The 26651-nt window shown below is 39.4% G+C and overlaps 1 protein-coding gene across 1 annotated transcript in view; it reads left to right on the forward strand.

The window, feature by feature from the left end:
- The window catches only part of NAALADL2 (N-acetylated alpha-linked acidic dipeptidase like 2), a 267073-nt gene that overhangs the window by 66289 nt on the left and 174133 nt on the right, over nucleotides 1–26651 (forward strand). The window contains exon 2 of the mRNA XM_032224901.1: nucleotides 20313–20456. Within this exon, the coding sequence (XP_032080792.1) occupies nucleotides 20313–20456 (144 nt within the window). The remainder of the gene's footprint in view (nucleotides 1–20312; nucleotides 20457–26651) is intronic.

Below are 26651 nucleotides of genomic sequence, written 5' to 3' on the forward strand. Positions count from 1 at the left end.
ACAAACGGAAGATGAACAAGGGTTAAGGGCTACATTTCAGATTAGAAGAGGCACTTGGAGGTATTAATTGATCCAGGAGCCGACCACTGACAGACTTTTAAGAATTCTGTGTACCATCACCAATCATTTTGATTAATTTGCAGATGTAAGTCTTATTGAAAATCATTGCTAGCTGAAACAGCTTTCTTAGTAAAGAGATGACTCAGTTACTTTGCACTTGATATTTTTCTTCTCATTTTCTAATATTAGGTTAAGGATGCTTTGGATTAATTAATACAACTTAATTTCCTTAGCTCTTTCCCACTTGAAAAGAGACTGCGTTGAGCAGACACAAAATGTGGGCTGAATTCTCATGACACCAATTCATTTTGCAAAACAGTGTAGCATTTGCATAACTAAGTGGACACATTTGAAGTAGGTTTTTTTTTTAAACTATAACTTACATGCTGGGTTCATGCAACTTGCCTAACTAGATCATCTAAAGATGTTGGAGATGCATGCATCTACCATGTTAAGCATAGTCAGTGATGGCATAGCTTCATGTGCAGCTTAATTTATTAATCCCTTTGTTTCTTTATTTCACCTATGCGTGAATTGTGTGCCTATGTCAATTTGTTAAATAGATACAGGGATGGGATGGGATGGAATAGAATAGAATAGGTTGGAAGGGACCTTGGAGGTCTTCTAGTCCAACCCCCTGCTTAGGCAGAAAACCCTATACTATTTCAGACAAATGGTTGTCCAATCTCTTCTTAAAAACTTCCAGTGTTGAAGCAACCACAATGTATGAAGGAAAGGTTTTCCATATATTATTCTTCTAACGGTCAGGAAATTTCTCCTTATTTTACCTACATACATAAATAAAATCAAGGTCTGGAGTCAGGGCATACAGAATCTAGGTGAGCAGATGCTGTGCCCAATAGAGAGGGTTGAATTCACTGTTGTCTTGCAGTAGCACTGGTGTTACTTATTAAAGGGGAACCTCCATGATGCCCTCATCCTGTTTGCCCCTCTGCACAGCGAGCCCTTGTGCTGGGAAAACATGGCAGCTCAGATTCCTTGACTTTAGAGACCAATTAGAGCTGCTCCTGTTGATTTCCAGGCAGTCCCATCTCAACAGTCTACAGATTCTGAGGTGGTACTTTGTCCAACAACTCTGGAGGAGGTCGGTCATTGTTGGTCTCTTCATCTAGCTTGCCATGATAGCGGTGAAGGTGGGGAACAGGGGTGGGTTTCAACCGGTTCACGGCAGTCCCCGCGAACCGGTTGGTTGGCAAACCCGGAAGTAAGTAACTTCTGGGAACGACGAAGGGCCCACCCGCCCGCCCGCGCTCCTTACCGGTCTTTGAAGACTTCTGTGCTTCCACGCAGGCACATGGCACATACAGCACCTGCGCAATTCTCCGCGAGCAGCTGGATGGCACATACAGCACCTGCACGAGTCTCCGCGAGCAGCTGGAGCATCACGCAGGCGCTAAGACGCATGTGTGAACTGCGCGCGTGCACGAGGACGCCGCCGGCCCCATTCCAACTGAACCGGTTGGAACGGGATTAGTAACCCACCCCTGGTGGGGAACCATGGAAAACACTGCAACTCATGCCATATGACCAATTTTGTTGTATTTAAGTACAGTGACAATAAAGATTATACTTACTTACTTATATCAGAAGTACCTAAACATACTTCTCCCAGATATTGGAGGAGAAAAGGTGGCAGATATTATGATAGACTACGAGGACATTTATTTATTTATTAAATTTTGTATGCCGCCCACTCTCAAAAGAGACTCAGGGCGGCTTACAATCAAAGGGAGGGGGGGATATATAAAAAATAAACAACAGTTTAAAATTACACAACAGTCACAAACCTGAAGTGGGGCTGGACAACTCAACAGCCCCAGGCCTGCCGGAACAGCCAGGTCTTAGTCGCTTTGCGGAAGGCCGGAAGGGTAGTGAGGATCTCAACGGGGAGCTTGTTCCAGAGGGCCGGAGCTGCAACAGAAAGGACCTCCCCCAGGGTGTCGCCAGCCGACATTGGCTGGCAGATGGAATCCGGAGAAGGCCTAGTCTGTGTGATCTAATCGGTCTTCGGGAGGTAATTGGCAGGAGGCGGTCTCTCAGGTAACCATTGACCATCTCCACCTGCTGCATGCTGAAAACTTAGGAAAACTGAAGAAAAATGTGATGGGAACTACAGTATATAATTCCTCAACAAGGAAAATAGGAAAATGGAAATTTTGCATTGTTAGGCTATAATGAGTTTGAAGTATTTTTAGAGTGCCCTGTACCACATATATGCACCCAAACACCAGCTTGTTACTGCTTCTCAAGGCAGTTCCGCTCATTACTCAATAGAAATAAAGCTCTTCTCCCTTTCCTTTCTGAGTAGCCACTCTGAGATTTACAGAAACTAGTAGGCAGGCATCCAAAAACCTGTGCCTCCCCCGCAACTTGAATTCTTGAGTCACTAATGGAACCTATCAATGTTGTCTCAGTTTCTTCACCCAGCATGTTCTGTCCCTCAAGCAGGAATGAAGCCGAGCGTGACATTTCAGGCAGTGTAACAATGCTGCACATCACGTACGGTTTTGTCCTTTGTTAAGACAAGCCAGATGATCAATTTGTCATTGTGCAGAAAATAGCCAGGAAAGGACAGCACAGTGAAGGGGCAATAAGCAGCAGAAGAAAAAAAAATCTCACTGTCTTCTTAATGTATTTTAAAACTCAATTTTTGGGTTTGTGCAAAGCGTTGAATCATAATCTAACCAAAGAGTTTGAGCCTCCACAATGTAGTAAGGTACAAAAATCAAGTTTAACACTAAACGAAAGTGTGAATACTGTGCAAATAGATATGTTGGGACTTAGTCTAAACTGGGTAAAAGTGTTCTGTGAAAATAGCCAAGTACTTTATGCAGTAGCCTGATAACTGATTTTGCACTGACATATTTCTATTTTTGCTGATGTTAGAGCCTATGAGATACTATTAAAGTATGCCTATGTGCTACAAAATAGTAACAGTGGATTGCAACTAGATGGCAGCACAGAGATAGAGATAAAGAGCTCTGCTGCCATCTCAGGATCATCTTGGTTTTATCAGATTGGATATAATAACCCTAAAGGTAAAGGTTCCTTTGCACATATGTGCTAATCATTCCCGACTCTAGGGGGCAGTGCTCACCTCCGTTTCAAAGCCAAAGAGAAGACATCTCCGTGGTCATGTGGCTGGCATGACTAAACACCAAAGGCACACAGAACACTGTTACCTTCTCACCAAAGGTGGGAAGTAATGGGAGCTCACTCTGTTACACGCCACTAGGGATTCGAACCGCCAAACTGCCAACCTTTCTGATCAACAAGTTCAGCATCTTAGCCATTGACCCACCATGTAACAACAACAACAACAACAACAACAACAACAACAACAACAACAATAAGATACACAGCTGGTATAGTTAACTGGACACAAGCTGATTTGGACATTTTGGACCAAAAAAACAGGAAACTAATGACAATGCACTACAGTTTACATCCACGTGGTGATACTGATAGATTATACCTGCCCCAAAAATCAGGTGGCAGAGGATTATTACAAGTGAAGCAAACAGTTGAAGAAGAAAAACATGCACTGGCTGATTATTTAAAAGAAAGTCAAGAAGATCTATTAATTGAAGTAAAGAACAAAAAACTACTGAAGGCCCAACAGATGAAACAAGAATACAGAAAACATGTGATAAAATCAAGAATGGAGAGTTGGCAGAACAAAGCACTGCATGGCCAATTTCTGGAAAAAATAAAAGATAAAGTGGACAGTGAACAAACTTGGTTATGGTTAACAACAGGTACATTAAAGAAAGAAACAGAGTCACTAATCATGGCTGCGCAAGAACAAGCTATCCGCTTGTCCGCACAAATGCCATTAAGGCCAAAATCGAAAAATCCTCTGATGATGCCAAATGCAGACTTTGCAAAGAAGCTGATGAAACTGTTGATCACATACTCAGCTGCTGTTAAAAAATCGCGCAGACTGATTATAAATTGCGGCACAATTCAGTAGCACAAATGATCCATTGGAATTTGTGCAAAAATTATAATATTAAAACAGCAACAAACTGGTGGGAACATCAGCCTGAAAAAGTCACCAAAAATCAGATGATCAAGATCTTGTGGGATTTCCGTATACAAACAGACAAAATACTGGCGCATAATACATGAGACATCACACTGGTTGAGAAAAATAAGGTCACAATCATAGACATCGCAATACCAGGTGATAGCAGGGTTGCCGAGAAAAAATGAGAAAAAACATGAAAAAATCGCAAAATACCAGGACTTAAAAATTGAAATTCAATGACTATGGCACAAACCAGCAGTGGTAATTCCAGTGGTAATTGGCACACTGGGTGCTATTCCAAAAGCACTGGAATTACATTTAAAACAGTTAAAAATTGACAAAATCACCATCAGTCAAATGCAAAAAGCTGCACTGCTTGGATCTGCATGCATATTACAAAAATATGTTATGACGTCCTAGGCTCCTGGGTGGGGCCCGACTAGTAACCAATGCCAAATCCGGCGAAACAACTGGCCGCTGTGATACAATTGTATAATAATAATAACAACAAGAACAACAACAAGAACAACAACAACAACAACAAGCCTACTATATGTGTTTATTTGTCAGGGCAACCTGGTTTACCCAAGTTTGGATGGAGCATACTACTTCGATTTTCGCTTTTCAGCCCCAATCCAGGAGCCTTGGTCAGTAAAAGCATAAACCTAACACAACCCTACCATATGTTTTGCTTAAATAATAATATTAAAGTTTTAAAAACTGTATAATATAATCCACATAAATATATGTGGATCATTTACATGGAATCTTTTATCCATGTGTTTCCTAGACTTCAAGCAGGTGGTAAAAGAGCATGACAAAAGTGGGACATTTCTTTTATTTAGATGATTTTTTTGGGGAAAAACAGGTCTTTTTTTTACTAAGAAAAAGTTCCACCTCTGGCATCAAACAACCATTCACATTAATATCTCTGTTAATGCAATGGTAGGTTACAAAAGGCAGAGCAGTACAGAAGAGCATCAAAATATATTATACCTGAATAATGAGTTCTGGCCACTGTAACAACTATGAATTATTGTGTTATAAGATAATATTAGAATATGTTTATTCTTTATACATAGAATAAAATTATGTATTGGCCAAGTGCAATTGGACACACAAGGAATTTGTCTCTGGTGCATAAGCTCCGGTGCATTTACATATTTTTTTCCATAATATGCCAAGGAAGTTCTATATTAAACATACCCACAGGAACGAAGCATAATGGAAAATAATGTTTGATTATTTGTGTCCTTGGATACTCCATTGCATTTTCCTGGAGTCAGTTTTAAAGTTCTGTCTAGCTTTATTTTGTATAGCTTATTTCAGTAACAGCTAACTCTAACCCCCACATTTTATTAAATTTTATAACAATACAAAATAGAATAAAAATAAATAAATAGAAAAAATGAAGGAGGTGGAGAAAAAGAAGAACTGGGATTGCAGAAAAAATATAATTTCCAACTTTTCTTTCTGTGCAATTTCCAACTTTCTTTGTTACACTTTGTGTAACAAATATAAAATACAATATAACCTTTTGCTCTAAGATTAACCATAATGTGCACTACTCCTGTAACTCCTCAACAGTTCTAATCTTCAAATCCCAAAGTTCAAATTTCATTTCTTTCATGTTGAAATCCGGAATGAATATACATATTAGCATTTGTGACAAGGGGGGGATGTTAATCCTTCAACCTAAAACAACTTCATCATGTCTTCACACAAACAGCGTTTCCTTCTCTTTCAAGGTGCTAAGGATGAATTCTGAATCTAATTACAGCAAGATAAGTAGTTACTTAGAAATTTGTGAGAGAGGTAGAGTGAATATATTTCAAACTGACCATAATGAGTCCAATTAATTTCACACAATACTTTATTCTGTTCAATAACAGTCCATTGATGGAGGGGAGGGGAACCCCACACAAATTGCATTAACTGTCAGCTTTTGTAATTCAGAATTATTATAGGCCAAGGACTTTAGGTTCACAATTGTGTTTGTTCTGCTTAATATTAAATGAAAACTTTTTTTCTGTTTAGTTTGGAAAGAAGGAAAGATTTCAGGCTGATCTTTAGCTAACTTAGATGATATGCTTTTTTTAAAAAAAAAAGTGGATTCACAAGGAGTATATAATCACAGGAGAATGCAACAGGAACTGAAGCTAATTGAGAGTAAACTTTATACAATTTATTTTAAAGGGAAAATAACTTCTTGGTAATTCCCGTTAAATTTAATTTCCCCCATGCCTAGGATTTGTAACTCCACTAGTACCAATCCCTGTTCTCATTTCAGTTTATCTGTATTTCAAAGGACTGTGCACTAGGAAAAATGGTAAAACAAAATTTGGTCATGTTTTTATGAAATGGGAAGTAATTGCTACAAGATTATGTTTGTTGTTGAAAACATGGTACACTATATGAGTTTGGACTGAGAGAATTTGTATCTGTCCTTCTAAGCCTACAGAACAGGAATCAGCAAGAAATACTCAAGTATGAAATGTACCGTATTTTTGGAATATAAGACACACTTCCCCCCATAAAAGAGGGTGAAAATTTGGGTGCATCTTATACACCGAATGCAGCTCGCCCACTTGCCAGCTCCCACTCTTTGGCCTCTGCTCCCAGCAATTTACCTCCTTGCATCAAACAGCAAACAACCTGTTTCAGCTTCCACACAGCCTGATTAGCACAATCAGCTGATTGTTGGTTGGATGGACCTTCTGACCATCAGCTGTTTCAGGCTGCAGAAATTGCCATTGCCTATTGCAGCCTCTGCACACCCCATTTTCATCCTCCACATCCCATTTTTTGACCTCCACATGCCCCATTTTCTGCCTATTTTGATCCCCATAACCTGGAACAGGCAGAAAATGGGGTGTGTGGAGGCCAAAAATGGGGTGTGTGGAGGCGGCAATAGGCTATGGCGATCTCTGCAACCTGAAACAGCTGATCCTCATGAGGCTGATCCAACCGAGAATCAGCTGCTTGTTCTAATCAGGCTGTGCTGAAACTGAAACATGTTGTTTGCTGCAAGGAGGCAAATTGCTGGGAGCCAGAGACATATTTTTTTTTCCTCTCCAAAAGCTAGGTGCATTTCATACCTCAGAGCATCTTATATTCCAAAAAATATAGTAGTTCCTATTTGAAGTTGAACCTAGCATTTTAAAATGAATCCCAGAATTGAAATTTACATGTATTTATTTATTCTTTTTTTAAATGATGCACATACTATGAAAAATTGTTTGCAAACATGAATTACATCAGATAAAATTTCAAGGGCATGTTCTAAGAAATGGGCTCCAAATTGGAAATTTTAGGATGGATATCTGTTGTGGCCCAGCAGGTGCCGTTGGAGCTGCCACCAGACTCCGACAGTGAGGGGCTCTATGAGTCAGCTCTGGAGGATGTGGAGGACCCTGGACAGGGTTCCGACTCTGAGCAGGGCGCAGAGAGGCTGGTTGGCCATCAGGAGGCGCCTGAGCCTTGGACCAGTGCGGAGGAGACAAGGGAGAGTGATCCGGACACCAGTAGTGAGTTGTTCCTGGATGCCCAGCACCGAAGAGCTAATAGGAATCAGGAACAGTTGCGCAGTTATAGGAGGTAATTGCACTCAGCTGCTGGTAATTAGCCTCTTCTCCAGACTATAAAAAGACTGCTTGTGCACACACCCCTCTTGCAGAAGTCAACGCATTGACTAAAAGTTGGAGAACTTTTGTAACTAGCTTGGCAGGCTGGATTGCTGCCAATAGCAGTTAGACTTAGACTTATATACCGCTTCATAGGGCTTTCAGCCCTCTCTAAGCGGTTCACAGAGTCAGCATATCGCCCCCAACAACAATCCGGGTCCTCATTTTACCCACCTCGGAAGGAAGGATGGAAGGCTGAGTCAACCTTGAGCCGGTGAGATTTGAACCGCCGAACTGCAGATAGCAGTCAGCTGAAGCGGCCTGCAGTACTGCACCCTAACCACTGCGCCACCTCGGCCAAGGCTTGTCTGAGTTGCTGCCAAGGTCCTGATCTGTTTGTTATGCTTGACTTTCAGCCACCGAGGCTTTGGTTTCTTGCTAATAAAGTACATTCCAGTTAAGCTTGTCTCGGCTTTCATTACTGGACGGAGGAGGGGGTCAGAATAGATATCTAAGAAACTTATCCCTGGTTCAGCAAATAGCATTGCTGCTAAGTATATTTACACAATGTGAAGAAACTGAACACAAGGAAAAAGATTCATCAAACCCTGCAAGGTTGCTGTACATACTTTCATCTCATTTACTTTGTTTGCACTTTCTTATTCCACCCTCCTCTTCCTGTGTGAAATAGCATCAGATTGGTACTAAAAGCATCCCACTAATAAATACCATTTTTAAGAAAAAGAGAAAAATGAAGAATGGCAATAGCATTTAGACTTATGTATGGCTTCAGGGTGCTTTACAGCCCCTCTCTAAGCAGTTCACAGAGTCACAATATTGTCCCCAACAATCTGGATCCTCATTTTACATTTTGAGTGAGGTTGATCAGCCAGTTATGAATCTAACTGGTCCAACTCACATTTCCCATCTTACCAAGTACTGAGGTCTACTTTGTCAAATGCCTTACTGAAGTCCAAGTAAATTATATGAATAGTATGTGAATACCATACATTTCCTATCCAATCCAGTATTTAATTCCAATATGGTGGTACCGATCAACTATTTGACTACAGCTTCCTGAATCAGGAAGAATTAAATACACACAATTCAAGAAGAACATTTAAAAGAAAGGTGTTTAACCACAGAGATTAGACATAGTTGATGTTGGGCATTGTACCTTTAAAAGAGACTGAATTTTCCCATTGCACAAAGCCAAAATTAAGGAAAGCTAAAATATGGCTTAATGAGTAAATGCAGCCATTGTTCGTAGTGGAGCATGATGTTCAAGCCAGGTACAGAGAGATTCTTGACAGGTTGTGTTTATTGTACTAGGTTCAGAAAAAAAATCTTACGGTTCAAAGTATATTTCAGTTACTGTTGTGCAATTTTTGAACACCTCCACAAAGAGTCTTCCTCAAACTACCACCTCCATAAATTGCTGTTATCTAAAAGCATCAAAGAAATAAGAAGCAACTTTCAGAACTAAGTGATTTATTTCAGGCATTCCAAACATACAGAAAACAAAATCCAAAAAAAAAAGAGAAGAATTCAAGCAACTCTGCTGTGTGTCGTCTCCGAGCGTGTGTCTCTATTCACAAAATTATAGATATAAATGCCTACATTAACTGCAGAGATATTTTTTCTATTATTGGTGTTTATTATTCCTAGTACCAGTTTTTTTGAAATTCATGCTTGTGGAAGTATTAAATATGCTAAGCAAAAAAACGGTTCATTTAAGGCACAAATTATGAAATTAGACATCAGCTGGCATAATCTCTTACATAGGCAACATCAGCGTGCCCCAATTTATTTCATTTTTTTACAGTTCTAATCTATTGTAGATCAGATTCCTCAATGGGGAATTGGGACTACTGTTTTCAATTGCAACTGTTTAATTCTGCCATTTACTCATTTGTCATTTTATGCATGATTTAATGAGAAAGGACTTGATTAATATACGTCTAGGCGAAAATCAGCAGACAGGATATAATTTTTACTTATTTATTTTATTTATTTTGTCAAGCATTTATAAGATAACAGATATAAGTATAAACATGATTATGAATACAGGAAATGGAGACAAATAAATGGGGACAGTAGGATAGGGATAGTAGGCACGTTGATGTGCTTATGTATGCCCCTTACAGACCTCTTAGGAATGGGGTGAGGTCAACAGTAGACAGTTTAAAGTTAAAGTTATGGGGGTTTGTGGATGAAACCATAGAGTCAGATAGTGCATTCCAGGCACTGACCACTCTGTTGCTGAAGTTGTATTTTATGCAATGAGTTTGGAATGCTTTACCTTGAGTTTGTATCCATTGTGTGCTCATGTATTGTTGCAGTTGAAGCTGAACTAGTCATTGACAGGTAGGACATTGTAGCAGATAATTTAGTGTATTACACTCAGGTCAGACTGAAGGCAGCATAGTTCTAAGTTGTCTAAGCCCAAAATTTCAAGCCTGGTGGTATAAGACATTCTGTTGCCAGCAGAGGAGTGGAGGACTCCTCTCGTGAAATATCTCTGGACTCATTTGATTGTATTAATGTCTGATATGCAGTGCGGGTTCCAGGCAGATGAGCTATGTTCGAGAATAGGTCTAGCAAAGGTTTTGCATGCCCTATTTTGCATTACGATATTACCAGAGAAGAAGTTTCACAAAATTAGGCTAACACCTCTTAATGGCTTTTTGGCAATGCTGTTACAATGAAGTCTTGGACTTAGATCATTAGAAATGAGTACTCCAAGGTCCTTGACAGAGTGTAGGTTATCCACTAGGTTTTTACCATCCAACTTGTATTTGGTGTTCTGATTTTTTTTTGCCGATGTGTAAGACTTGTTGGTTGAGATTTGGAGTTGTCAGTTGTTTGACCATTCTCATTTGACCATTTAATGCTAAATCATTTGCTTTAAAATGCAAGATTGCTAACTTCACTTTTTTTCTTTTTTTATAGTTATAAGATAGAATGGTGGATAGATGTAGGGAATTATAGTTAGCAGGTTATAGTTAATCCTTTGGCCGCTACCATTTTTTCCTTCTCATTTATTTATTTTTCCTTACTGATGTTTCTAGTAAATCATTCTCTGTCTATAGTCATATAGGCACTAGCATAATACTAAATGCAATGAAAAGTAAGGGTATAGGAAATATCAGTGATCTAAAAATAATTCGTTGAAATCACTTCCCCAGATCCTCAAAGATTTGCTTTGACCAATGACACATATTTGCTAGTATAAGGTTTATCTCTAACTTTATTCTGAGTTTCCAGTGGAATACATTTGGAGTGGGTTGGGATTGAACTATTTTGTTGCTTAGCTTACAATTATGGTGCTTGATTTTTCTTAAAAACCACTCCAACAAACCTGCATTTATTTGCTACCAAATGCATGATATTTAGCTAGCATTTAGTTTGCAAAAGATGGATACAAGTGCTTTATTTCCACTTTTTACTGCCATCTGCTAAGCATCCCCTTAGAGAAATTAACTTCATTCCATATTGTAAGTGTGAATGTCAAATTCAACATGTATGCGAAGCATACAGAAAAAGATATTCCCTCTTGAATATCACAATGGTTCCTTTTCAGGAATAATTATACTTTTAATAATATGAACAGGAATGAAAGCAAAAGTTATATGGAAAACACTTGAATAATCAAAGCTAAGAAAGACGGTCATACTAACTCTCTTAAAAGAGCAATTGATTTTAGAAATCATATCTCAGGAGGACTTGATACGTAAGAACTCTATATATGCCAAAATGAAATAAACATTGCTTTTTTAACTCCAGGAGAGTCCCATTGGATTATTCAATGGATTCAATTAAGAACTGAGTGCAACCTTTTCAAAAGATAGGTTAGGAAGAGATATCTTATTGCATTTTCTATAGATCATCATATGAGTTTTCCATTCATTCAGTAGAAAAAAACCATAACAAACTTAGTTCCTGATTTTATTTATTTATTTTATTTTGCATTTATGAAATTTCTACATTACCCATCTTGCCTAAATGACTCTGGGCAGTTTACAACAATGTAATAAAACCCTATAGAGACATGAATAAAAGCACAGCTTAAAAGAGAAGCTAAAAACAAGTCAAAACTTACAAGTAAAAATAAATTGAGTTAAAATGCAAAGATTGGGAAATTTGAAAGAAATTGAAATGTCCTTAAGCCGTCAGTCATCTCCTGGACTGCATCATACTTTTAGACCCCAATGTTAACTGGAAAACCAGGTCTTAATACTTTGTGGGAAAAGTAGAAGAATGGGGGGTTCACCTTACCTCTGAGGGTACGATGTTCCATGAGGTGGGAGCAGCAGCTGAGAAGGCCCTCCTCCTAAATTTCATCAGTCGAAATTCCCTGATGGATGGGATATGCAAGACGCTCCACATGCTTGACCAGGTGAGACAGGTCAATGCATTTGGGATGAGATGGTTCTTCAGGTATCCTGGTTTTATGCCATGAAGGACTTTCAAGGAGACAACCAAGACCTTGAATTTAAATTACATTGCCAAAAAGGCATTAAGAGTTTTCAACCTAATCTTGCCAAGCTTCTTCTCCAGTAATATCCTACTACAAACTAAGGCATACAAAACCTTTGCTAGACCAATTCTCGAATACAGCTCGTCTGAGTCCCCTTCGGGGAAAAGGGCGGCATATAAATATAATAAACTGAACTGAAACTGCCTGGAATCCGCACCGTATATCGGATTGAGAGAGTCTAGAGGTATTTCCCAAAAAGAACACTCCACTCCTCTACTCACAACAGAATACCCTATGCCACCAGGTTTGAAATTTTGGGCTTGGAAAACCTAGAACTACGCTGCCTACGGTCTGACCTAAGTAGTACACAAAATTATCCACTACAACATCCTACCTGGCAACGACTACTTCAGCTTCAACCACAATAATACATGAACAAACAATTGATACAAACTCAAGGTAAACTGATCCAAACTCAATTGCAGAAAATAGGATTTCAGCAACAAGATGGTCAATGCCTGGAATGCACTACCTGACTCTGTTGTTACATCTCCAAACCCTCATCATTTTAACCTGTCTACTGTTGACCTCACCCCATTCCTAAGAGGTCTGTAGGGACGTGCATAAGCGCACCAGCGTGCTTACCATCCCTGTTCTACTGTCTCCATTTATTGGTACCCATTAATGTGTTCATATTTATGTTTATACTTATACCTGTTATCTTTTACATCTTTGACAAACTAACTAACTAACTAAATAAAATATATAAACTAAACACAGGAGAGATAAGTTATATAGCTAACTAGCATAACTTAATGTACTCTTTCCTCTCTGGATTTTTTTTTATTAACATAGGCTTTGGGGCCAAAGCTCACACATAATATTATTTTACCACTTTTGTAAATTTAAGTCATGGAAGACTTAAAGATATAAAGATCAAGTAGTTTGTTTTAGAAATTAGTTCTCAAGCAGAGATGTCACATTCACCCCTACTATACTATACTGTTTCTCTATTTTGGTTGAAAAATAATAATAACGGAAATCTGAAAAGAAAATAGAAAGGACAGCATCCAATACTTTTTTTTAAAAAAACAAAACATTTTTTTAAAAAACAAGAAACATTGGGATAACATGCGCCAACTGAGGATAAACATTAAGTCTGCCATAAAAGTATAGAACACCTTAGGAAAAATGCCCATTTTACTCTGCCATGCCTCAAATCAATATAAGGGTTTTTTTCTTCTTCTTCTTAAATTCACTCTTGATCTTTGTGCATTTGAAAATTGCACATCACACCGGCTCACCCAGGGAAAAAATCTTTCTGCTATTACAGAAGCAGGATGAGCCATTTTAAGTTATCTGGAAAACAATTTTGAAAGTGCCCTTAAAACAGCTGTGTTAAAAGGGCTATTATTTTTCCTTTTGCAAGATTGGCTTTTCTACTAAAATATTGTTAATAAAGATATTCTTATTTTTGCTTATTAATAAGAGCAATTGTTTGATTAAGGATGCAGCAGATTGCCAGCATACTCTTCTGGTTATATGTATATTGGAATCACAGAAAATTTATTATTTCTTTTATTTTATCTCAACTTTATTACTTTATAAGTAACTCAAGGCAGTGAGTGAGAACTGGTCAGTCCTAGAGGAGATCAACCCTGACTGCTCTTTAGAAGGCCAGATCCTGAAGTTGAAACTCAAATACTTTGGCCACCTAATGAGAAGGAAGAACTCACTGGAGAAGAGCCCAATGCTGGGAAAGGCTGAGAGCAAAAGATGAAGGACAGAGAATGACATGGCTGGATGGAGTCACCGAAGTAGTAGGCGTGAGCTTCAGTGGACTCCAGAGGATGGTAGAGGACAGGAAGGCATGGAGGAACATTGTCCATGGGGTCGCGACATGACTTCACAACTAAAGACAACAACAAGGCAGTGAATATACATAATACTCCTTCCTCCACCTATTTTCCTCACAACATGTTAAGTAAGCTCCCTGTTGGGAGAGCGAGTACGTTCAGAGAAGCGTTGTTAGAGTTGTGTTGGAGAACACACAAACCAGCATAAAGAGACACTGCAGTTTAAATAGGCTTTTATTTTCATGGAAATAGAGGTATCAGAGTCCATCAAATGGTCTAAATCATACACGGATAAGACAATCAGTAATCAATGTCTTCTCAGTTAAGGGATAATCCAAATAACATAGTCCAGTATCATACAAATAGTCCGGTTCGCAAAGTTTGCTAACAGTTGCAAAACTTACAATAGCTCACGGCACTTCCAGATCAGCCCAGCATTTAACAAACAGAGAGAGCTAGCAGTTGTTCTGGCTCCCTCTTATGGCCGATTGAGGAAAACAGCAACCAATCACATTTTCCAGTATGGTTTAAAGAAACAGTTACAGCATTGCTATATGTGTTATATATTGCCAACCCAACTTAGACTATATTCCTAACACAACAATCCTGAGAGGTGAATTGAGATGATAGAGAATGCCTGACTCAAAGTGGGCTTTCATGCCAAGGTGGGACTAGAATTCTTAGTCTCTTGGTGATTGGCCCAAAGTTACCCAGCTGGCTTTCATATACAGGTAGATCTCGACTTACAACAATTCATTTAATGACTTTTTACAAAGTTACAAAGGCACTGAAAAAAGTGACTTATGGCCATTTTTAACACTATGGTCATAGGATCAAAATTCTGACCCTTGGCAACTGGCTCATAATTATGATGGTAGCAGTGTCCCAGGGATCGTGTGATCTCCTTTGATGACCTTCTGACAAGCAAAGTCAATGGGGAATCCAGATTCACTTAACAACAATGTTACTAACTTAACAATTGCAGTGATTCACTAAACAACCGTGGCAATAAAATGTGGCAAAACTCAACAACAACTAATCCTCGAATACAACTCGTCTGCCTGGAATCCACATGGTACATTGGATAATAATACAATTGAAAGGGTGCAGAGGTATTTCACGAGAAGAGTACTCCACTCCTCTGCTCACAACAGAATACCCTATGCCACCAATACCTATGCCACCAGGCTTGAAATTTTGGGCTTGGACAACCTAAAACTATGCTGCCTGGGGTCAGCCCTAAGCACAGTACACAAAATTGTCTGCTACAACATCCTACCTGTCAATGACTACTTCAGCTTCAACCGCCATAATACATGGGCAAACAATAGATCAAACTCAAGGTAAACTGCTCCAATCTCATTTGCAGAAAATATGATTTCAGTACAGAATGGTCAATGTCTGGAATGCTCTACCTGACTCTGTTATTATCTGCTCAAACCTCCACATCTTCAACCTTAAACTGTCTACTGTGGACCTCATGCCATTCCTAAGAGGTCTGTAAGAGGGCATAAGAGCACCAGCGGGCCTACCATCCCTATCCTACTGTCCCCCATTTCTTTGTACTCATTTCATGTGCTCATGTCCGTGTTTATACTTATACCTGTTATCTCGTACATGTTTGACAAACTAAATAAATAAATAAATAAACCCACTTAGCAACAGAAACTTTGGGCTCGGTTTTGGTTATAAGTGGAGAACTGCCTCTGTAAGTGGAACTAGAGTTCACTGAATGCTCTTTTTTAGCCTGGTGCCATAACAACTATTTTGACTTTTTTCCATATTGTTTTTCCCCCCTGATGACTTGTATGTCCATGTTGCCTTTTAATCTGGCCATTTGCTTCAATAAATAGGCTTTTGAAGTTCTTTAGAACATACATAGCTTCATCTGCCTTATTTCTATCTTCTTCCATTCATTTCCCTCTGAACACTGATTTTCCCCGCTGGGTTTTATATTTAGAGCGTATGTGGGTGTGCGCATTTCTCAGGAACACCTTAAACCTAATCATTGCATGTCAGCTGTGATGGGCAGCCAGAAAATCTCTGGAAAAGATGCAGCTTGTCTTCAGTATACATCCATAGAGATGTATACCTGTGCTCCAAATTACATTTTCTCTTTTGAGCCCAGGTTACAGTAAACGCTTAAAAAGAAGCTCTAATCCTTGTGATAGGATATTAATTGTGGTTGGATCACTTGTATGTACCCCACCAAAAAGGATGGATTTCTTTTAGGTTCAATTGGCTGGAACAATGTAAAAATATAATTGACAGAGGTACATGAGATAAGTAGGCAAGGTTGGGAATATGCTCCCCAAATTTAGTTTGGATGGGATTTAAATATGCACAAAGATGCACACTTCAAAACTATAAAAGATAGTACTCCTGAATTTTTGCAAATGAAATTTGAAGCTGCAAAAAAAAACGTGGAGATGGAGATAGAGGTTGTCCATCATTTCTTTGAACTATTTTTCCTTTTTTTTAAATTTTTTTATATTTATATATAACTATTTTGAAAACAGTATATTATCCAGGCATTTCATTTTACCAAAAAAAACCAACCCCCAGATATGATGATAATAATATAAATAATAATAATATACATAGTAATTATAGCAATATTAATAGTTACATTAGCTTATTTATAATCATATTCATTATGCTAGCATACTTATAGTCATAGACAATATTCATCTTTTATGTGCACATAACAATAATGTTGAGTAGTATTCTGTATCTCCTTTATCTTTTATTTTCAATGTCAGCCTATCCATCTCTGCACAATCCAATATTTTCCGAATTAGGCTTTCATCTGATGGGGTATTCTCATTTTTTCACTGTTGTGCAAATCCAACTCTCGCTGCTGTCAAGACATGTAGTATTAAGTACATAGTCCCTTTATCATAGTTTTCTGGTATTATACCTAAAAAAAAATTTCTATTATTTAATGGGGGGTTTCTGTATCTGTACTTTATCCACACTGTCTTCAAGAAGAAACATAATTTGTATGACTCAATCTACAACTTATATTTCAGAATGAGTTGGAAGGGACCTTGAAGGTTTTCCAGTCCAATCCCCTGTGCAGACAGGAAACCTTACATCATTTCAGATAAATTGTTGTCCAGTCTCTTCTTAAAAACCTCCGCTGCTATCTTCATATTTCCCCATGAGACATATATTTTTCAATAATTATAAATTCATTGTGCATAGGGCAGGAGGAAAAAAAAATAGTACCCCCAATTACATTAGTAAAAAAAAGATTTCCAAACATATCACAATCATTGCAAAACTCAACATATTTTAAGCACATGATCACTGCCTTCATAAGAAATTGAAACCTACTCATGTGTCACAAGATTTTGATATTGTATTCTGATATATGCGAGGACCACCACATATTATATTTTTTTCCTGCTTCCCAAATTATAATGCCTAAAGTCAGTGTATTCACTTTAAGTATAAATTGAAGATGTCCAGGAGATTTGAGTTGGTTGAATGAGCCAAATTTTTATTCCACCAAATATCCCTTATTCATGATTTGCTGTGATAGATTATAGTTTCCCAGCGTACAGCTGTATACATTTTATGGAATGAAGATACTTTGTTTTCTGTTCTAATTTTATACTTTCCTAGAACACAGAATAAGGTTCTTTGGAGTATCTATTCAAACCACAAAACTGTCAAACTTCAAGTACGCTTAAGGTGAAAAATTAATGAACCACTCACTTCTGTTATTTCAAAAGTAATACAATTCTATTAGCAATGTAGTTAAAAGTCAGTTCTATATTAGTCTTTTTTTTTTACTTTTTTAAAAATGGGGCGGGGAGAGAGAGGAGATCATTAAAATACTGTTCTAGGGCATAATAAGGGAGAATTTAAAAGGTTTAACACAAATGTGAAAGAAAAGCCGTTTTTCAGCCTTGTTTATAAATGGTTCACTTTATTCAACAATGACAAACACAGTTTCTTTTCATTGTGTATAGGCTCTACAGATGGAAAATAAACCTTTAAAATCTGTCTGTGGAATGTTTCTCAGGGGGACCTAAAAAAGAATTCTGACTGAAGCTGCTTTCTCTATTTGCAGTCTCTGATTCTTTTTCCCCCCTCCAGTCCTGAAGATCCCTTTTTAAACCCATCATGCTATTTAAATAACCATCCTTTGAAGTTAATAATGTGGGGTGGGGAATCAGTCAAGGTCACGGCATTTATTCAGGGATGTCATGTTGTGAGACTACTGCTCTGCTCCATAATAATGGGGCTATGGGGGATTAAGATGCATTGAATGTGCTTTCCTATTTAGCATGAGTGTTAAAGTCCTGGGAAAAATTATTCAGATAGAAGTCTTACCTTTACTTTAGACCAGGGGTGTCAAACTCAAGGCACGGGGGATGGATCCAGCCAGTGGGGTGCTTTGAACTGGACCCTGGAGCTGCCCTGGATAACAGCAAGGGATGGCCCACAGTGCCTCTGCCAGCAAAAAGGAATGCTGTATGTGGCTCTCATGAGCTCCATTTTCAGTGGCAGAGGATTGCATGAGGCTGTTAAAGCTGAAAATGGAGTTTGGGAGCCCGTTTTCACTGGCAGAACAATTTTAGGCCACCACAGGTGCCCCCAACATGAGTGACATCGAGCTGGCCACACCCAACATGGTCACACCCACCCCAGTCCCCCAAGTTCAAACACAACCTTGATGCGAACCTCAATGAAATCGAGTTTGACATGGTTTAGACTGATGTACCATCATTAGTGGAAGAGCTTCTGAGAAGGACAACAAAGATGATATGTGGAGTGGAAATTGTGCCCTCCCAATGTTTGGCATCAGGGGTGGGTTCTGGCTTCTTCTACTGCCGGTTCACTCAGGGAGGCACTCCGCGCACAGGCACAGTAGTAAAAAAAATATGTGCAGAAGCAAAAAACAAGATGGTGGTGCCTGTGGTGCTGCGGATAGAACTGGTTGGGGGCGTGATGGGCCGAGTTACTACCTACTTGGCCAAACCGATCCAAACAGATAGGAACCCACTTCTGTTTGGCATTGAGAAGAAAAGGTGGAAGGAGAATAGGATAGCCCTTCTGAAGGATATAGCAGAGGATAACCCACGCCATCTTAGATGGCAATGTGCAAAAACAGTGAACTTAATCACAAAATGGCCCATTCCAGTTGTCAGGACAAATTTCCTAACAGATCAGTTCAACAGTGGAACCATCCAATGTGCTGGACTTCATTCAAAGTTACAATGGCATTGAAAAAAGCGACTTATGAACATTCTTTATGCCTACAACTATTGCAGCATCCTCATGGTCACATGATAGAAATTCAGATGCTTGGCAACTGGTTCATATTATTGATGGTTGCAGTGTCCTGGGATCATGTCATTGGTGGGTTTCTGCCAGTTTTCCCCCAACCGGGCACACTGGTAATGGTGGTGGCAGGATGCTCCGCCCGCCCACCCAGATGGGTGCAAACAGAAGCATCGTGTGAGCATGCCCACTTGAATGAACCAGTAGTAAAATAAATTATAACCCACCACTGGATCATGTGATCTCCTACTGCAAGGTTCTGACAAGCAAAGTCAGTGGGGACACCAGATTCACTTAATGACTGTGTTCCTAACTTAAAATCTGCAGTGATTCCCTTAAAAACTGTAGCAAGAAAGGTCATAAAATGAGGCAAAGTTCATTTAGCAACTGTCTTGTTTAGCAATGGGAATTTTGGGCTCACTTGTTACCTCCCAAAGACCTATTAGATCCCACAGACTAGGCCTCCTCCGAATTCCATCTGCCGGCCAATGTCGGCTGGCGACTCCTCGGGGGAGGCCCTTCTCTGTGGCTGCTCCGGCCCTCTGGAACGATCTCCCCATGGAGATCCGGACCCTTACTACCCTTCCGGCCTTCTGCAAAACGGTTAAGACCTGGCTGTTCCGCCAGGCCTGGGGCTGTTGAACTATCCAGCCCCATTCGAGGTTATGGCTGTTGTAGAATTTTAAATTGTTGTTTTTATTTTATTTTTTGTATCCCCTCCCTTTTTCATTGTGAACTGCCCTGAGTCTTTTCGGGAATAGGGCGGCATACAAACTCAATAAAACTAAACTAAAACTAAACTTGTGGTCAGGAGGCGAAAAGTACCTGTAATTCTACTATGATGCAAAAACAGGGAAATGGAACAAAGTGTTGATAATAGTGACTTACTAATATTTTTTTCCTTGTCTTTTTTTCTCTGTCTCCCTCCCCCTCGCAACCTTTTGAAGATGGAAGCTATAAACAACACCGATCAAACCTCACTTCTCTATTAGTTCAGACTATTTCAGTGACGCTGGTCAGGAAGCTGTTCATTTCCCTTGAGGAAGCTGGTGAAAATGAAGTTTGCCAGCCCCTGAGATTGCCTTCCGCAGGTAACATTTTCTTGTTCTCACACTGCTCTATTTCTCAATTTTCTTACCTCTGTTAAATGTTGGAAGTTCTTTAAGGTTTCCAAAAGCATTGCATGTAATTGCATGTAATTGGGTCTGACCAATTGCAGCCATATTCATTAGGAAGAGCTAAGGGGGAAGCAGAAGCAGAACTGAGAAACTTGCCGAAGTGTGGGCAGAAATCACATGAAGTTCATCAGATGGAAAATCCATTTTCATGTGTGTGCATGTTCTTCATATCATATTTCACAGGCTAGTTGAGCACAAAAAGAAACAAACCCCCAAACCGCATCGAGCTGTCACTTATAACCAGTGGGTGCTATATCTGTTAAGATCCAGCTGATGGGAACTCAAATAACAGGAGTAGCAAATCTCTTAGTATCAAACATTACAGTCTAATGCATGACAATGACTGAATGCATGACAATGACTGAATGCATGACAATGACTGCTGCCAATTACCTCCACTAGACCGATTAGATCCCACAGATTAGGCCTCCTCCGAATTCCATCCGCCGGCCAGTGTCGACTGGCGACTACCCGGAGGAGAGCCTTCTCTGTGGCTGCTCCGACCCTTTGGAACGAACTCCCCGTGGAGATTCGAACCCTCACCACCCTCCAGGCCTTCCACAAAGCCGTTAAAACCTGGCTGTTCCGACAGGCCTGGGGCTAAAGAGCTGTTGCCCCCGTCTCGAATGGTATGACTGTTGTGTGTTTTTAAATTATGTATTGTTATGTTTTGTTTTTTATTTTTTGTCTGTACCCCCCCTTCCCCTGATTTGATTTGTTAGCTGCCCTGAGTCCCCTTCGGGGGGAAAGGGGGGGCATATAAATATAATAAAATGAATGAATGAATGAATGAATGAATGAATGAATGAATGAATGAATGAAAAGTCCCTGATAGTAAGCCCTTCCATTGTAGATATGCTTGGGTAACTACAGGGCAGTTGGGTAAGACCTCTTTGGAGAGTATACCATATCAAGGAAAGTAGCAGGAGAACATCAAAGCAATAGTTTTCCCTCAGAGTCTGGGCATCTACTTAAATTTATATGTAAGAACTATATAAATCTCTGCATATAACTCACTCCTACCGGTGCATGCTTCCTCATTTATCAGCAGAAAGACACAAATGTAGGAAAATCCACTGCCAAATAATTTTAACATTATGAAGGTGAAGGTTCATTCTCTGAGCTTGTGGGTTGGTTTCCAAACACTTTGTTAGCCAGGCTAGGTAGCATCTTCAGCAGAGTTTACCGGATGTCAGTGTTCTTCTGTTTGTTAGGGTTCCGTGTGGTCAGTAGGTCTTCTGATGAGTCAGGTGTAGATGTGTCAAGTGAGGGTCTTGTGATGGGTCTTGTGATGAGTCATGTCATGCGTGAGTATGTCAAGTGAGGGTCTTGTAATGGGTCAGGTGGGAGTCATCAGTGGGAGTTGTGTGATGGGGAAGTCATTGGTAAATGAAGTGCCAGTGGAGAGAGCTTGCATGGGTTTGTTGAGGGTTGGTGCTGTCTCTGGTTAGCTGTACAGTTGATTTGGGTTCTGAGGGGCTCATAGGTTGGTTGTAGGTCAATGTGTTGATGTAATTGTTTGTGGAGTGCCAGGCTTCAATGAAACTCATGACCATGGCAGGTGGTAGCATGGCCGAATATTTTTCTATTGCTCCAATTGAACTGGTCCTGTTTGGTGTTGGAGTGAGTAGAGATTAAGGTTTTGGAGTTGTGGCTTTTGATTGCCAGATGATGTTCGTGTATCCTGTTTTTTAATTGACATCATGTTTGTCCCACATAAAATTGGTTGAAATTGTTACAGTTGATTTGGTAGATTAGATTGTTTCTTTTATCCTTCTGTATCTTGTTAACTTCAACATTAATTCCTAGTGGAAAGCCAAATGGGTCACTGAACATCTAGTTATAAGAAGATATATAAATGACACCACAAAAAAGGGCCCAGGTTTTGAACTAACTCATCAGCAATAGACAATCCTCAATAGGATTTGCACTTCACATGGTGTCTGCTGGGACTCTCAGTATACATGCCCCCCTCCCCGCCCAGTATAACCGCAGAGTCCCACGTCGAACTGTAGATCATATCATGACTGGGCTGTAAGCTAAATTTATATACTGGTCCAGTATCTGATTTTTTAAAATATAAACAGTACTGTGCTTCAATGGTTTAGATGGTCTTTGTTGTTGTTAGTTTGAAGTCATGTTCGACCCATTGTGACACCATGGACAATGCTCCTCCAGGCCTTCCTGTCCTCTACTATCCTCTGGAATGCATTTAAGCTCATGCCTACCACTTCAGTGGCTCCATCCGGCCCACTTTGAACATAGAACATAGACACAAATGTCTTTTTGACATTTATATTTTACTGGGATCTACTAATCTAGTTGAAATGTTCAATTTATATTGCTAATCCATGTACGATATGCCATATACTAAAGAAAAAAATAAATCTCTGTGTATATATGTATTCCTTGACTTGAATCTTATGACTGAAATTACTTTGCTTGGATTTTGCTTTCCTTCCATTCAATCATATCTGAATCTTGGAGACTGCCTGGACAATTCCCTGCCATCTTCTTGTCAATTTTTTTCATGAGTGGTTTGCAATTGTCTTCTTGTAGGACTGAGAGACAGTGACTGGATAAAGGTCACCCAGCTGACTTCGTGCCCAAGACAAGACTAGAACTCCCAGTTTCCTGGTTTCTAGCTTGATGTCTAGCTTGCTCCTTGTTTTTCTTAGTATCTGCACACAAATATATTCACAACAAATGTGTGAAAGTCGTGATTTCCCTTCAGTGTTTTCTACTAGCAATAACATGTTTTCTAATCTCAATTGTCTTGAGCCTTTGGAGGATTAAGGTGAGACATTCTGATCTGAAAGGTCTGCAGTATGTTACGCCTGCTATCCTCCACACATTTTGGACTATAGCTCTCACAAACTACAACCAGTGGTGGGATTAAACTGGTGTAACAACCGGTTCACTCTGCATGCACATATTGCATTTGAAATCAACACTAAATCTTACCTTTTCCCACAGCCCAGGTGAGTAAAACAGCTGAGATGCAACAATCCACTCTGCCACGCCAATCAGCTGGGCTTCAAACAAAGGAAATATAAGGCAGAATAGAACAGTAGTGGGCGGGCCAACTGATCACCGGAACTACCAGTTCAGACCAGTTGAATCCCACCCCTGACTTGTTAGGATCTAACATGACATCTAATATATAGTAGTCAGGGCCATATTATCTATTAGAAAAAAAATGTTTGGGATAGGATTTTTTGTTCTACTTTAGGTAGAAAAATGTAGTAGAACTGTTCTAATCATCTCCATATCTCTCTCTCTCTCTCTCTCTCTCTCTCTCTCTCTCTCTCTCTCTCTCTCACACACACACACACACACACACACACACACACACATACACACACAGAGAGCGAGACAGAGACAGAGACAGAGACAGAGACAGAGAGACAGATCAATGATCTGTCAATGAAGAGAGACAGAGAGAGAGAAAAAGTATATATTCTGACTTTAGCAAATTGTAGCTCTAACGTTTAATGTTTCATCTCAGAATCCATGCCACAAAAGGCTGTTTCTAAATTTATTTTTCTATATCTATAGCATCTATTCTGAAAGCTAAGAGTGGGCAAATAGTATGTACAAACCAATTAATTCAAGAAATAAAAATGTTATTTTTAAAAAACGAATGTAATGATGATATCAAACTGTTAAAGCTGCTTCTTTTTTAAATAAATAAATCAGCTAGATATTGGAGAAGAATTTAAACACATTCCCTATATTAAATTTTGTCTTCTGTGAGGAAAAAGGAAGGGAACAATTTCTTTTTGGGGAAAAAAAGTAGGCTATTATTTTAAGATAGTGTCTCATATACACAGCTTCCCAAAGAGAACAGAGTATCTTACATTGTTCAAATGTTGCATTTATGACAAAACAAAGGGTTTACCAACTGTTCCATAGCATTGCTACATCTGATCCAACTTTCAAGACAAAATCTTGGGTAATATACTGTATATTCCTATTATCTAAAAGCACATCATTCTGTTGGTTTTTTTCCCCCCACTTCGGCACAGCTTCCACTTACCCTTTAATCAAGAAAAATATCTAATTATGTAACAGCTCTACTTATCAATTATATCATGTGTTCTAAAACACTTTACATGTAATTATTTCAGATGTAGCGGAAAGTATGACATTGTTCTCCTTTAAAAAAAGAAAGATCAAAAGCTTCACCTGTTGCCATTTATACTTATTACCATATTCACTTTGTGCCAGTAAGTTTTCCCCATTGCTCATTTGCGATTCCACTCTGTGCTGTGGGACAATGATTTCTTTTGTTAAGAGTCAGTTGGCAAGATGTAAGAAGGATGATGAGAACAAATGTGAATAAGTTATACATGTCGTGGATGGCTGTGATTACTTCATCATGAACACACGCTGGAGATTAAACTATATTCCTTGTGGTACTGTTTATATTACATTGTTCATGGTGACTAATGCAGGGATTAGATTTTCAGCCCAGTTTAATTTGCTCAATTAGAGAAAGGAAGCCACCTCAAAGACTGAAGCAGGAAGAAAATTCCCTGAAGTTCCTTAGTTCTTTAAAAAAAAAAACCCAACCTAATTTAGATGAAGACTGGGAGGGAATATTTATTTTGCATAGCATGTCACATCACCTGAAGAATATTTTGATAGGCTTAAATATATTGAAAAACTAATCAAGTCAGATCATCTATGCAACTTAGTCCCAAAAATTTGGAGAGCACATTAAGTATAAAGATTTTAGTGAATGTATGACAGAGGTGACAGATAGAAGAACATAACTCTGTAACTACTTAAAAAGGTAAAGGTTCCCCTCGCACATATGTGCTAGTCATTCCTGACTCTAGGAAGGGTTCTTATCTCTGTTTCAAAGCCGAAGAGCCAGCGAGGTCCAAAGATATTTCCGTGGTCATGTGGCTGGCATGACTAAATGCCAAAGGCGCATGGAACGCTGTTACCTTCCCACCAAAGGTGGCTCCTATTTTTCTGCTTGCATTTTTACATGCTTTCGAACTGCTAGATTGGCAGAAGGTGGGACAAGTAATAGGAGCTCACTCTGTTATGCGATGCTAGGGATTCAAACTGCCTAAACCTTTCTGATTGACAAGCTCAGTGTCTTAGCCACTGAGCCAGCGCGTTCCCTTGTAACTACTTACGTATATACATATATTAATAGATAATATTAGTAGATAATAATCTTCAAAGTCTCTTACAAAAATCTCAAATACTAACTAAAAAGGAAGGTCTCTTTCAAATCAAGCTTGATTCCTGGTACATATGTGGATTGATTCAACTACAACAAATTGGTTGATTCAGCTACAACAACCCAAGAATGGAAAACAATAAAATATTATATACTAATATGTCTATGTAAGTAGTTGAATCAATCCATATATGTACCAGGAGTTAAGCTTGATTTGAAAGAGACCTTACTTTTTAGTTAGTATTTGAGATTTTTGTAGAAGGAGACTATGAATACAGATTTTGGTGTTCTGATCTCCATAAATATATTCAGTTACGGATGCCTGTAGAGATTCTCAGTCATCCAGGTCATGGTTGCCTCAAAGGTGCTTTTTTGGGGGGGAGGGTTTTCTTTGAAGATGTTTTGCTTCTCAACCAAGAAGCTTCTTCAACTCTGACAGGATAGTGGGGAATGGAAGAATTTATATTCCTTGAAATTTCATTGAGGGCCACATCAGAGTTGTGCTTGAACTTGGGGGCTGGGGTGAGTATGGCCAGTGTGGACGTGGCCAGCTGGATGTCACTTGTGTCTGTGGTGGCCCAAGTGCTCTGCCAGCAAAAACGGACTCCAGAGCTCCATTTTCAGCTGTGACAGCCTCCTGCCATCCTCTGTCAGTAAAAATGGAGCTTGGAGTGGGGGGGAGTTCCGTTTTTACTGGCAGAGGGCTGCAGGAGGATGTTGCAGCTGAAAATGGAACTCTGGAGCCCATTTTTTCTGGCAGAGACACTGTGGGCTGGTCCTTTGCTTTTTCTAGGGTGGCCCCATGGGCCAGAACTAAGTACCCCGTGGGCTGGATCTGGCCCCTGGGCCTTGAGTTTGACACCCTTGTTTTAGAGGTTCGTTGAAGCACTTGGATATTTATCTCTGTC

The sequence above is a fragment of the Thamnophis elegans genome, chromosome 10 (genome assembly GCF_009769535.1).
Source record: "Thamnophis elegans isolate rThaEle1 chromosome 10, rThaEle1.pri, whole genome shotgun sequence".
Lineage (NCBI taxonomy): Eukaryota > Metazoa > Chordata > Lepidosauria > Squamata > Colubridae > Thamnophis > Thamnophis elegans.